General features: G+C 30.6%; 1 protein-coding gene and 1 non-coding gene across 3 annotated transcripts; both read right to left on the bottom strand.

The window, feature by feature from the left end:
• Positions 1-4,072: 4,072 nt before the first annotated feature.
• Positions 4,073-7,851, bottom strand: LOC107920011 (serine/threonine-protein kinase D6PK). 2 transcript variants are annotated; one of them, XM_016849489.2, is made up of 3 exons: positions 7,580-7,851; positions 5,725-6,848; positions 4,073-5,047 (listed from the first exon to the last, which is right to left on the bottom strand). In XM_016849489.2, the coding sequence occupies exons 2-3, from the start codon at positions 6,621-6,623 to the stop codon at positions 4,183-4,185; spliced, it is 1,764 nt and encodes a 587-aa protein (XP_016704978.1). In that variant the 5' UTR covers positions 6,624-6,848; positions 7,580-7,851; the 3' UTR covers positions 4,073-4,182. The 2 variants fall into 2 exon arrangements, with proteins under 2 accessions (XP_016704978.1, XP_016704979.1); XM_016849490.2 differs by lacking the exon at positions 7,580-7,851 and adding an exon at positions 7,227-7,430.
• A 5,522-nt stretch (positions 7,852-13,373) lies between these two features.
• On the bottom strand, positions 13,374-13,479 carry LOC121225958 (small nucleolar RNA R71). Its single transcript, XR_005923860.1, has one exon. It is a non-coding gene; the product is annotated as a small nucleolar RNA R71 (small nucleolar RNA).
• Positions 13,480-14,342: the final 863 nt, after the last annotated feature.

Raw genomic sequence — 14,342 nt, 5'->3', positions numbered from 1 at the left:
AGTAGCATTAAAATGTTTCAAAAACATAGAATTGAACATTTTCAAATTTTATCTACTTAATTTTCAAATATTTACCAAAATTTCAAATTAAAAATATAAAATCTATTAAGTTATAGATTTTACCATGTTGTTAGCATGGTAACTCGCGTGGTAATCAATGTGCACATTATGCTAACATCATACCATATGTCTTATATGTTATGCAAATAAAATTTATAAAAATAAAAAAATAAATCAAAATTAAAAAACATAAAAATTTCATAAAAATTCAAAAAAAAGCATAAAATACGTGTGGATTGTCATGCATGCTTGCATATTTAAAATTTTAATGTTTTAGTTAGTATTCTCATTAAAATACATCATTTCGATTCTTTTTCGAAAAGTTGATTGTCAAATTTGACTACTTTTAAAAGGTTGAAGGTCAAATTTAGTTAAAAAAAATGAATAAGAGCCAAATTGACAAAAAAATATAAGATTAATGGCTAAATTTAACCTTTTAAAAAATACATAATCAATTTCATTTCAAAATTTAGAATTATCTTTTTAATTATTTAAAAAATATGCTATCAAATTTATTTATTTTTAATGTAACATCATCTATTCTTTATTATTACCAAATTTGATTTGGACTTATATTTTCTTACGTGATTTTTTCAACAATTTTGCAAATTATGTATTATAAATATTTTTTAGTCAATTAGATTTAAATAGTTAAAGTTAAAAACTACAAAGGACATATATTGAGATAAAGAAAATTTATATTTATCACAATTATTTTGAGAAGAGTCAGTTATTCTATAAATATTTTTTTTGAAAGTATTCTATAAATACTTTTATTTTTTTTCTTTATATTTAATTTTCCTTTCATTTCGAAATTTAAAGTATGTTCCTCCATATTTTTTTCAAAAAAATTACTTCATTTTATGATTACAAAATTTATTTGGAAACTCCAATTGGTATTAATTTTTAACCAAACTTCTTATTATTTAAAAAAAATCAAATTTGTTACTTTACAAAAAACAAATTTTATATATGAAATGTTATTTTCTTCACTCAAATTCTAAAGAAAAAGCAATATCCAAAATTTCCAAATTTTATTTTTGAAATTCTTATCTTATATAATTACTTAAATTTCAATTATTCATTGAATTTTAAAATCAAAATTTTAAAATCAAAATTTTTTTTACAATAAAACTATATTTTTACTTATTTAAAATATAAAATTTTTAAATTTAAATTTTAAAAATAAATTTTAACTGAAAGTATAATTATACAACTTAAATCAGTTAATTTTTAAAAATAATTTAATATATTTTAATTATTAAACGCAATGAAAATAAATTAATTTAAAAATATATCACAGACTGCCACGTGGAAGCAAAAGACGTGTTGCCTCGTCCCCCATTTTAGTTCTCGGTATAAGCATAACAAAATGTAAGCAATTGAAGCGGAGGAAATGTAAGCAAAATCCAAAAGGGTAAACTACCAAATACTTTTGCTGTCTGAGGTTATATTTTAATTATTTATATTTGAAATATTATATTTTAATTAATTATGTTAACATAAGCTAATATGATATTTTAAATCATCATTTTAAATAAAAAATTTAGGTTAAATCATACAATTAGTTCTTATATTTTTTTCGTTTTGAGCAATTTAATTTAATTTTATTTTACGTTAAAAGAGACGGGGGAAGAGAAGAAAATAGATGGAAAAGTAGAAGAGAATGGAAAATAGAGAAAAAAATGAAAGTTATAAAAATAAAAAAAAATTAAATTGCTCAAAACGAAAAAAAATATGAGGATCAATTGTATAATTTAACCTAAAATTTTTGTTTGAAATGGTGATTTAACGTGGCATGTCAGCTTATCATTACACAGTTAACAACTCAGTGACTAAAATGTTACAACACGTTAACGTAAGTGACTAAAACATAATATTTCAAACATAAATGACTAAAATTTAACTTGAGGGAAACAAAAATGACTATTTTGATAGTTTACCCAATTCAAAAATATTTCTTAAGTAAGAACTTGTGTTCACTTCGATGTCTACATACTTTTAATTTAAAATGTAGTGCATCCGCAGTTTGATTAAAGAGATTAAGGAAAAAGGACGTAGATTTAGAAGACTGAGTTTTAAGCATATACCGAGGGAAGCTAATAAAGTGGCTCATGCGATGGCGAAATATGGAGAACGATACGAGCATCCTTGATTTTGGATTGAGGAAGCACCGCATGCAGTAGAGTTTCTGGTAAATCAAGAAAGGAGAAATAACAGGCACAGTGGTATGAGAGAAAAGTCGAGTCCGGGTTTGAGGTGATGGTGCGCCCGATGAACTCGTGTTCTGAAGAGAGACTGTGAAATCAAGAAAGTAAGATTTTGGAAGATAAGAGGTCTCTTGAATGGCTGATAAGGGAGTTTTGCTGTTTGATGAAGAAGAGAGGAGATGAAGGGTTCATATGTTCGTTCATTTTTTATTTTAGGTGATTTTGATTTTCTAGGAACAGCTTTAAAGTTTTGTTTTCTCAAGGCACCGTTTAGGTAGTCAATCTTTTTTGTTTCTTTTTGCTACTTTTAAGACTGTATTTATTTTCATATTCTCTCTTCATAATATAAATATCAGCAGTTCAAAAACAAAAAAAATGTAATTAATTTTTTCTTAATTTGTATTGAATGAAAATTAATATTTTTTTTCCAAATATTCATGTAAGACAGATTTAAATGGTGTAATTTTTATCCTCACATTTAATATTGTATAACAAATGTAATTAAGTTTATTATTTTTATAAGGTTATAATTTTAACATAATGATAAATTTAATTCTTAATATTTATTTATTTTGTTAATTTGATATTGATTTTATTTTTGGAGATTACTTTGACTATCAACTTTTAAATTTTAGTTAAATTATTTATTTTAGATAAAATTTTACTAAACTATTAGAATTGTAATGATATTGATATGATAGTTCGTTTCACAGTCTACATGCATTTCATTATTGATGTGGATTATATTTTAAAAATTATTATGAGTTTTTTTTAAAATTTGTTGAATTTTTTTTATAAATTCTTGAATTATTTATGAAATGTACATAGAGTAATAGATAAAAAGTGACAAAAAAAATTAAAAGCTAAATTTAACATTAGGTGTATTATTATTTTTTAGTTTTTTATTAATTTAAGGTATAGTGACATTTTTTGTCCTCCCAACTTAAAAAAAAGTTATTTTAGCCTTTAATTTAATTTTCATCTCTTTTATCCTTTGAATTTGTATTTTTTTTGTCAAATCACTCAAAATAGATGAAAAAAATTAAAGTTTGTTTTGTCACGTGGATGAAATGTCAACGTTTAATTAAATTTTTAAATATTAAATATTTTAATAATATTAGTGTTTTAAAAATTTTTAAAATAAATTTTTAAAATTTTTAAAATTTAGAAAATTAATTAAATGCTGACATGTCATCCACGTGGCAATCCACATGTATGCCACGTCAGTAAAGTTAAAAAAAAATTAACTTTTTCATTCATTTTAGGATGATTTGACAAAAAAAACAAGTTTAAAAATTAAAAAAGGAAAAATAACTTCTTTTTTCTATAAAATTGAAGCATGGTGTGACGGTGAGGTGGTTTAGCTTTTGTTAACAAATAGGAGGAGAATATAATAATGGAGTAAAAGTTGAAGCTAGGCAAAAACAGACAGCGAAGAGATAGACTAAAACATTATTAGTAAATAGATGTCATACATATGGTCAATAATATCATTCAAGTCAAAATTAACGGAATACTTTTTATCTTTTAAACTGAAAATATCAAAATGCCTATACAATTTTGGTGATTATTCCAGTGCTGGATGGCATCAACCAAAACTTGTGTGGAAAATAACCACCAATACTTTAAATTCTGCATTTTGGTTTTGCTCTACTCCTTCGCTTCCCAGTAATGAATCAGTTCAATTTCTGTAGTAGCAACTTTTGAGAAAGCTTGTGTGATCAAATGCATTTTTAGTTTTTATGTGGAAGCAAAGCTGTTTTTGGCACTAAGGGATTATATATGCTGAAATAAGACAGATCTTTCAATGGCTGATCTTCTTTTTATAATATCATCATCAACATTTCATGAATTCTACATTGCTGAAATGGAAAAAGAAAAAAACAAACAGGAAAATGGTTCTAAGAATAATTTAAAAGAAATCAAATTCCAGATAGTTATTTTGATCTTTGGTTGCAGGAACAGCAGGTTTATTACCAGCTGATGATGTTGGAGCTGGAATCCGCTCAACCTCAACTGGTTTTGGAACCTCTGGCGGACTCGCGCAACGGATTAAAGCCCAGTTTACACCTTCAAAGAAAGGATGTTGCTTAATCTCCGTTGCACCTCGCTTGTACGCCAATCTCTGCTGTGGCTCTTTGACTAGCAAGCCCCTTATCAAATCTCTGGCTGAAAAGCTTACGACGGGTGATTCAGGAAATCTCAGGGGCTGCCCTACAACGTTGAAGAGTGTTGCCCGGTTCCCAGACCCTTTGAAAGGAGTTTTACCAAACAATAGTTCGTACAAGAAGATCCCAAAGGTCCACCAATCAACTGCACTGCCATGTCCCTCACCTTTGATAATTTCAGGTGCCAAGTACTCGTGGGTTCCCACAAACGACATGGACCGCGCATTGGTTGGCTCGGCAATAAGCTCAGGCAATGGACTGACTTGTTTCCCCATTTCATTCTTGGGTTTTCGGTCCTTTTTGGATTTTGATGAAAAGAAACGAGGTGAAAAACATGTTGTAGGAGCCACACATGATGGCTGAATGCATGAGGGCTCAATGCAAGCTGGTTGTACGCAATAAACTGGATTCTTTCTCAAGGGTTCTGACTCGTGTGATGATGATTTGACTAGTATCGGGCTGACAGCACAACGGAGGGAAAGATCAAAGTCCGAAAGCATTATGTGTCCATCTTCTCGAACAAGGACATTTTCCGGCTTGAGATCACGATAAACAATACCAAGCATGTGGAGATATTCCAAAGCAAGAAGAACTTCCGCTACATAGAACCTGCATATTAAAGAAAAACATAGCAATGACTATCAGACTTCAGTTTCATCTTATTGCCATTGAGTTACAAAGAAACAAATCGGTCTTTGCCACATGATTTAAGCAAAACAGCAACTGTTAGAATATCAACCTTATAACCACAGGGTAATAGAAATTCAAGGTTGTTCTCTTATACAAAACTCATCCTTTTAATCAGAATCAATTGATCAGATCCACAAATGTGTTAAAGAGAAGTAAATACAATCTGGGACAGTAAGGTCATAAACTAACCCTTCGCAACAATCACAATAAATTAATTTCTTCAGCTAGAGAGAGAGATTCAAACAAATTGGTCATATATCAGCCACAAATCACAGATGAACCTATGTTACTCGTACTCGAGTGTGAATACTGCATACGGGTATGTAATTTTTTTCTAAGTTTTCAATGTATTTGAAGGGTCATATCCCAATACCCATGTCCAGACACGAAAGTTGGAGTAACATAGTAATAAACTATATGGTTTCATCTATATGTTGCGTCATATACCTATTATCAGTTATAACAGATAAACCTACAATGCAGCATGTTGCAAGGATACTAAAAGTAATACTAAAACCAATGATTAATTAAGTCTTCTGGAAACTCCAATAGACATTTAACTCTATGCATGTTATAACTAGGAGGAATTTGCATACTTTACTGCTTGTTCAGTAAAATGCTTTCCTGGTTGTCTCTGTCGTAGTGTATGCAAATCACCGCCAGGGCAGAACTCCATAACTAAACATGAAAATTTATCAGTCTCGAAATGGGTATACAATGTTGGAAGGAAAGGATGGTCCAGGGATTGTAGTATTTCTCGCTCGGTTTGAGCTCGAAGTAGTTTCTTACGACTTGCTAAAGATGCTTTGTCCATCACCTTCATTGCAAAGTAACACCTTGTTCCACTTAATTCTGAAAGGTATACACTTCCAATATCCCCACAACCCAATCTCTTCAATAGTCGGAAATGGTTCAAACCCAATACGCCGTCTTTTCCTTGGACAGCTTGTATAGCTTCCCACCTTATATCGTTTGTCTTATTAGGTCTGTTGATTCGGCTACTTAAGCTGCTATACGAACTTTCATTGCTTACATCACTGCTTGTGCTACCTCTACACATACTGCTCTTACCACTCTCAGTATAATCAGGATGATCACCAACTTTAGCACTTCCACTAGTCTTGACAAGGCCAGTGGCCCCATCGCTCGATTTAGCCGAAGCTGAACTAATTCCATGTTCAGATGCTTTCTTTTCTTCTTCACCAGAACCTTCTGGTAGTCCACCATCCTGACAAACTTCAGAACCAACATGACCGGGAACTTCTTTCGGATGACTCAAGGATAGACCCAAATCTACTTTCTTTGTCAACAAATCAACGGCCCCTAATTTATACGTTTTCGAACCCTTTATTTCATCTATCATTCCAACACAATCTTGCTCGGATGCAACTTGCTGTGTACCCTTTGGTACTGTCTTTGGTGTAACTGGCACCAATTTGCTTGTCTTTGAGATTTGTATAGGTGAAGGCCGAATAGAATCACCTTTGGTGGCCATTTGGCTACCAGATGGTTTCCTCTGCTTTCCCGGGGAAGCTCCAACACCAGATTTCGAGCCCGTCAAAATAAAGCAAACTTGTTACATAGATTGGACCACAGAAACCCATTACGCTCCCCCGATCATCAACAAAAAGTTCCCTCCACAGGCGATCCTAGTTACTTCCATCTTCTTCACCATCATCTAAAACTGATTTGCACAATTAAAAGAACAGAAAACTAACACCTGCAGACAAAATATTCACAAGATAATCAAAATATATTGTATACTTTATATGAAAAATCCACAAACCACAACCAGTTGCTTGATTCATTACATCAGAAAACTTAGGTGATACATGAAATAAAGATCAAACCCTAGATTATTAGAACTCCCTTTACAAGATTAAATACCAGAAACAACCCAAATCAGTAAATTGGAATTGGAAATTCATTTTTACCTAGATGAACTTTGCCATTTCATCCAATATTAAGGATAACAGAAAATCAAAAAGAGGAAAAAAGCAATAAAAAGTGAATAAAAACATAGAATTGCATGCAAAACCAGATCAATATCTCACCAACAAGCGACAAAAAAAAAGACCAAGAAAAATGAAAAATCTACCTAGAGATGGCAATCCTTTTCAGTTACCAGGATTAGAAAGGGCAGATAAATAAAAATAGGGGTAAAAGAAATCAAGCAAAAATGTAGTAATCGATTCAAAGTTCTCTCCAAAAGAGAGGAAAAAAGAGAAAACAATGAACCAAAAAGGAGAAGATAAGAACAAAGTAGAGAAGATTCAATGGAGATCTCTCAAAAATACAAAAGACCCACCTTTGGATCCAATACCCCACTAAGAACCATATGCTAAAAGACAAAGTAGAAGCTCAAAAAATAATACAGTAAGTAAATGATAAAAACCAGTTAAAAGCTAAGAACAAAAAAGGGAAACTTTGAGAAATAAAAGAAGATAGTACCAGAGAGAGTTTCAAAGATTAGATCAGAAGAACGCTGGAAGGCCATTGCTTTAGAAGTGGAGCAAAAAAGGAACCAACTTTCTCTTCTCTCATTCACTTACTAAACACTGTAGAGAGATAATAAACAGAGGAGCTTTTGTTTGTGAGAGAAATGTTGGATCTACCATGAAAGTAGAGAGAAAAGATGGGTCAAAGCTCAAGTAAAACTTCCAAATGCATGTATTTTGTTTTTTTTTTTCCTTAAAACACAATGGTCTCCATCAAATAATAGTAATACATTGGGACCTATCTTTTTTCTATTAAAGCTTTTTTTTTTATTTCCAACCAATAAAGATTATCTCTTTTATTTTAATAAAAAATAAATACTAATTTTAGCATAATATATATAATTTTTTGGTACCAAAATGAACGATAAATGGATTGTACCAGATAAATTATATATTTTCTAAATATTTAGATTCCATTAATTAAAAAAAATTAAATTCTACTATTAATTCTTGTACTTTTTGAATATTGAGAATTTGATTCTTATACTTTAATTTGATCATTTTTAATCTTTATACTTTTTAAATTATAAAATTTCGGTCCTTACCAAATAATGTTTTTTAAATTCGTTAAGATAAATTCTACTATTTCCAAAATCTGATGTGACAAGTATACTTTCATATGTGTAATGCCATACCAACTTGTTATTTCTATATATTACTTACTAAAAATCTAGTTAATAGATTAATAATGGTTATTTATGTCAAGACTAAAATTTCAAATTTCGAAAAGTATAAGGACTTAGAATGATCCAATTTGAGATTATAGACTAAATCTACAACATTACACATAGTAAAGAACTAGTTATTGAATTTAACCAAGCGGATTTGATGTCTCACGGAACTAACTAAAAATTTGACTAAGGCAAGTGCATCTATCAATTAATAGTATAGCTACGCTGAGCAAAGATATCATTCCCACGAAAACTAAAAGTACTAATAATTATCATCTTTCTATTATTTAACCTAGATTTCATCTGTCACCATCAATCTAAATTATGCAATTTCCTTACTTAGTAACTTGATCTGTAAAAGTCCCTAAATTATACAAATATCTCTTTCAAGCATAAGAGCAATTGACTCTAGGTTGATTAATTGAAATTTCTTTCTAATTAAAATCCCTATCATCACGTTAACTTTGTGACGCCCTCAACCTGATCCGATTAACCAGATCCAGATCTTGGACATTACCACACAATTACTGATAACTTTTGAAAAGAATTATATTTCGAACATCTAAGCTCGATTAAATGCCTGTACTTAAGTAAATATATTTGCATTTTTAGGTTATTTTTAGAACATTGCATAATAACGCTTGGATTGTGCCTCAAATGTCATTTCACGTTACTTTTACTATTGGGAAGAAGGGAATTGGTTGTTGTGTGCAGCAGGTGCAGGAAGGATGAAGAAAATGAGAAAAATGAGGAAGAGAATGAAGGAAGTGAAATATTACCATGACAAAAGGTTGGATGGATTGCCAACATAAATGTCATGGCAATTCTAGGAAAATGTTGACGCGATACTCAGTCCTCGTCACTCTTAGCCAGTTGGATGTGTACCAGATAAATCTAACTGAAAAAGAGGGAGAAAAGTGTGTGTTGAGAGAGGGGGACCTACCCTATAAAAGAGGACAGAGAAAAGAAGGACAAGGATTTTTTAAGGGGGATTAGAGCAGTTTTCTCTCCAGAAAAACTCGTGAAAAATTCCAGAGAAAAAGGAGAGGGTAGCAGCTTAAGAGGAGAGCAGATACGCAAGGAAATGGACGGGCAATCAGCCTTGGGTCCTGCACGATTCAGTAGCGTCGAAGTGAAAGCTGGAATGGCGAAAGCTTCCTGTAGTTCTACCTTCATTCTATTAATTAACTTCTGTGATTTTTAAATTGTTAATTGTAACACCCCTAACCCGTATCCTTCTCCAGAATATGGTTATAGAGCATTACCGGAGTTTACAAATTAATTTTCAGACATTTCATTTCATCAAACATTCATATTTATGACCAATTAAAATCAAAACATTTATGAGCTAACATTAACCAATTTAACTTATACAAGTCATTATAACCAGAATAAAATCATCCAAAATTACCAATAGAACCAATGGATAATGTGATATATCTCCAACAAGCTTCCAACCCAATCGAGCTTCTGATAATCATTTAAATGTATCAAATAATTATGCATATTACCAATAATAATTCGATTCCAATAATAAAACACACATATATATAATATTCATTGCCAAATAGCATTCACTTCAATTAAAATTATATAGAATATAGCTCATACTAGCTCACCGGACTAAATTGCAGAAATACTAAAATTCAGGGACATTTTGGAAATTTTCTATTTTTCTCATATTTCCACCCAATATTGTTCTAAATTTCATTCAATTTTGTGATTTAGATAAATAAACAATCCATTTCATGCAATTTGGTCACTTTTTGACTTTTTTACAAACTTACCCTTAAAGTTTCACATTTGTTCAATTTAGTCCTTGGACCTAAAACATGTAAATTGGTCATTTTTAATGAAAACTCATGCTAGTTAAATAATCATATATTTTCCTCCTCCTCCTCTCCATTCCACATCCTTAATGTATATAACATGCTTATAGGTAACATTATCTATAATTTCACCATTTACTTATATAAATTCATTCAAAGCTGTCCACTTGAGTTGTAGTCACTAAATTATTTATATCTTGAGATACAGAACTTCAAATTAATATCCGTAAATTTTATCTGAAACTAGACTCACACATGTTCTTATCATAAAATTTTCAGAATTTTTGGCTTAGCCAATAAGTACAGTTTATTCTTTAAAGTCATCCCTATTCTGCTGTCTAACAGTTCCGACCCTTCTTCACTAAAAATTAATTATCTCATCGTACAGAATTCTAATGATGTTTCCGTTTGTTTATATTGAAAATAGACTCATTAAGGATTTAAACATATAAATTTAAGCCTCTAATTATTTTTATCCAATTTTATATGATTTTCCAAAGTCAGTACAGGGAACCCGAAATCATTCTGACATTGTCTCACAAAATTTATTATATCTCATGATTTACAATTCTATTGCTTACACCATTTCTTCTATAAAAAACTAGACTCAATAAGATTTAATTTCATCTTTTATTAATCCTTTAATTAGAATTCCACAATTTATGGTGATTTTTCAAAGTTAACCTACTGCTACTGTCCAAAACTGTTTTAGTACAAAATATTGATTACTAAGTTTATAACACTCTTATTTTCCTTCTCTACACTATTTCTCATCACTTTCTCTTATTTTCTCTTCACTAACATATCAAGAACATAAAACCTTATATAATAAAACCCTACATTAACATCAATTTCATACTTTTTCAATAATATCAAACTCAAAAATATATTGAAATCTTGATGCTCTTACCTTGCTCAATTGATTTCAATCTTTAACTTGATTTTCTTTCTCCTCCAGCCTCTATTTCTTGAATCTAACTTGATATTCTAGCTCCCCATAGTCTCCTTGTTATCTTTCTCTCTAGATGGATATGGAAATTCTTTTGATTTTTAGGTGAAAATGGTAATTTTTTTGAAGGAGGGACAAATTGTAAAGAAAGCAAACTTTCCTTCTTTCTCTCTTCTCCTCACGTTGGATGCATGGAAGATGATGGTTGGTTGGTTTTTTTTTCATCTTTCTTTCCACATATATATACTAAACAATAAAATAATAAAATAATAAATAATAAATATTATTTAAAAATCAAATTAAAATATTAATAAACTAATATTTATTTATTTATTTAATCTAAATATCTCCAACATCATCATTATCTTCTAGATTTCTCTCTCTTCTAAATGACCATTTTGCCCTTTATGATCTTTTAAAATTCCATCCTTGAGTCATCACTTAATTTGGTAAAATTACGATTTAGTCCCTCAAAATTCTTCACATTTTTCAATTTGGTCCTAATCCATCCATTTTTCTTAGTTTCTAGATCATTCCACCCTTAAAATATTTACACCTTTGGTCCTTCAATTTTTTTGTATTTACACTTTAACCCATCAAATTTTGAATATTTACTCTTGACCCATAAAACTTTTCTCACTTTTGCGATTTAATCATTTCTTGAATTAATATGTCATAATATACTTCCCAATGTTGACATAACTCAATATTACCCTTTTTATCACTTTATTTCCTTATTTTACTATACCAAGAATAATATCTTACTGTAGAAATTTTCAAAATATTACATTTGTGGTCCCAAAACCACTATTCCGACTAGGCCCAATTTTAGGCTGTTACATTAATGATGATGTTGAATGTTATTTTGATTTTGGATTTTAAATACCAACCCATGAGCTAATTTCATTTAGGTTGGAATTACTCGATCTATCTTGATATATTGATAATCATGGTGATATTTTGAATATATCTACTGTCTTATTCGGTTTGGATTATTTTAAATATATGCATACAAGCTCTAGGCATAGATGAATGCATGGTATATCCTTAGACTTGATTTAATTTTGAAAAGGTTAAATAAGTTGGATCGTGATCGAATGATACGAGCGAGTACTCGAACGAATACTCGTAGCACTCTAAACATAGAGTTGTGATTTGTACAGAGTAATGGAGAATATTTTTAGGTATTGTTCTCGATACTTGTAGACATACAAAGACTTAGAATAATAGCTTTAATTCTAGCTCTCGAAAGAAATAGAATGCATTAGTTATACTCTGAACAGTAATTTGGTCAAGATTTTGCCATGACATTATTATGTTATTAAGATATAATCCAAGTAATTCCAATATTCCCATTCAACAACTTCAATCCTCTCAACTTTGTCTCGTAGAATTGCCACAACATTTTATTCATTATTTGATTTTTATATTTCATACATTAATACTTCATTTCAAATCATTGTTTTGTTTACTTTGCCATAAGCCTAATTAGTATAGTTTATAGTAATAACTTAACCATATTATTACCTATTCTGATCCCTGTAGAGACAATCTCACTTATCACTTTATTACTTGATTCGACATGTATACTTGCACATTCGCATTACATATTCACACGTGATAAGTTTTTGGCACTGTTGTCGGGGATCAAAAAATTGATGAATTTTGGTTTGTTATTATCGATTTAATTTTGTTAGTTTGAGCTTACTTAGTTGCTTTTGATTCTTTTTCAAGTTTGTTGTTAGTTTATGAGTAGAGTTATTCCCAAGAACGAAGAGTATTATTTTGATCCTGAAATTAAGAGAACTTTGAGAAGAAGGAGAAAAAGAATTGCGAGAGATGGCAAGGTTTAGAAATTATCCAGGCAAAGAAGATCTATTACATCCAAATGGTAAGGATGTTGATATTCTTCATGTGATTAATGATAGAGATAGACCCATTAGAGAACATATAGTGCCAATCTTGGATGATTTGAATCCAGGGATTTTCAGGCCACATATTTAAGCTCAACATTTTGAGTTGAAACTAGTAATGTTTCAAATGCTACAAATAGTAGGACATTTTAGTGGATTACCTACTGAAGATCTATGACTGCATTTAAGACTCTTTTTGGAGGTCAGTGATTCATTTAGCCAGTAGGGTGTTCCTGAAGATGCCTTGAGACTCAAGCTATTTCCTTATTCATTGTGAGATCGTGCCAAAGCATGGTTGAATGTTTTGTCATTAGGAACGGTGGCATCTTGAAATGAACTTTGTCAAAGGTTTTTGTTGCGATACAACCCTGTAAACATGAATGCCAAATTGAGGAACATTATTACATCTTTTCGACAATTTGAAGAAGAGACATTGATGAAGCTTGGGAGAGATTCAAGGAATTGATTAGAAAATGCCCGATGCATGGTTTCCAACACTGGACACAAATGGAAATATTTTATAATGGACTGAATGGACATACACAAATGGTAGTTGACGCATCTGCCAATGAGACTTTGCTAGATAAATCATATAATGAGGCATATGATATTCTGGAAAGGATAGCTAACAATGATTATCAATATCCAACTACAAGATTGGGTACTGGCAGAAGAGTTGCTGGAACTATAGATCTTAATGTGACCACTTCATTAATAGCTCAGGTATCATCCCTACCTAATATGATTAAAAAATTGAAGAGATTAACTGTAGTGCAGGAAATGAAAGCAGCAGAATTAACATGTGTTTATTGTGGGGAAGATCATGTTTTTGATGAATGCCCATTGAACCCAGCTTTAATATGCTACATAGGAAATTTCAATCAAACAATAATCCATATTCTCATACATACAATCCAAGATGGAACCAGCATCCTAATTTTAGTTGGAGTAATTAATGAATGAGAAATTCTAGTAATGTTGTTCGACAGAATGTCACAAGTGCACCACCTGGATACAATCAACCTATGCCATGGTAAAATGTTCAACAAAGTTCATCATCATCTATGGAAGCTCTATTGAAAGAATACATGGCCAAGAGCAATGTTGTAATACAGAGTCAAGCTGCATATTTAAAGGCTTTAGAAAACCAAGTGGGACAAATTGCCAATGAATTAAGCCTAGGATCACAAGGAGCATTGCCGAGTGATACTAAAAGTTCAATATCTTAAGGGAAGGAACATTGAAAGACCATTACATTAAGAAGTGGTACTCAGCTAGCTATAGTTGTTAATGATATCGCTATTGAAGAAGATAGCTCAGATTTCATACATAAGGTGAATTTAGAACTAGTAGT

The sequence above is a fragment of the Gossypium hirsutum genome, chromosome D13, assembly GCF_007990345.1.
Source record: "Gossypium hirsutum isolate 1008001.06 chromosome D13, Gossypium_hirsutum_v2.1, whole genome shotgun sequence".
Taxonomy (NCBI): Eukaryota; Viridiplantae; Streptophyta; class Magnoliopsida; order Malvales; family Malvaceae; genus Gossypium; species Gossypium hirsutum.
This window is presented reverse-complemented; position numbering and strand designations above follow the sequence as displayed.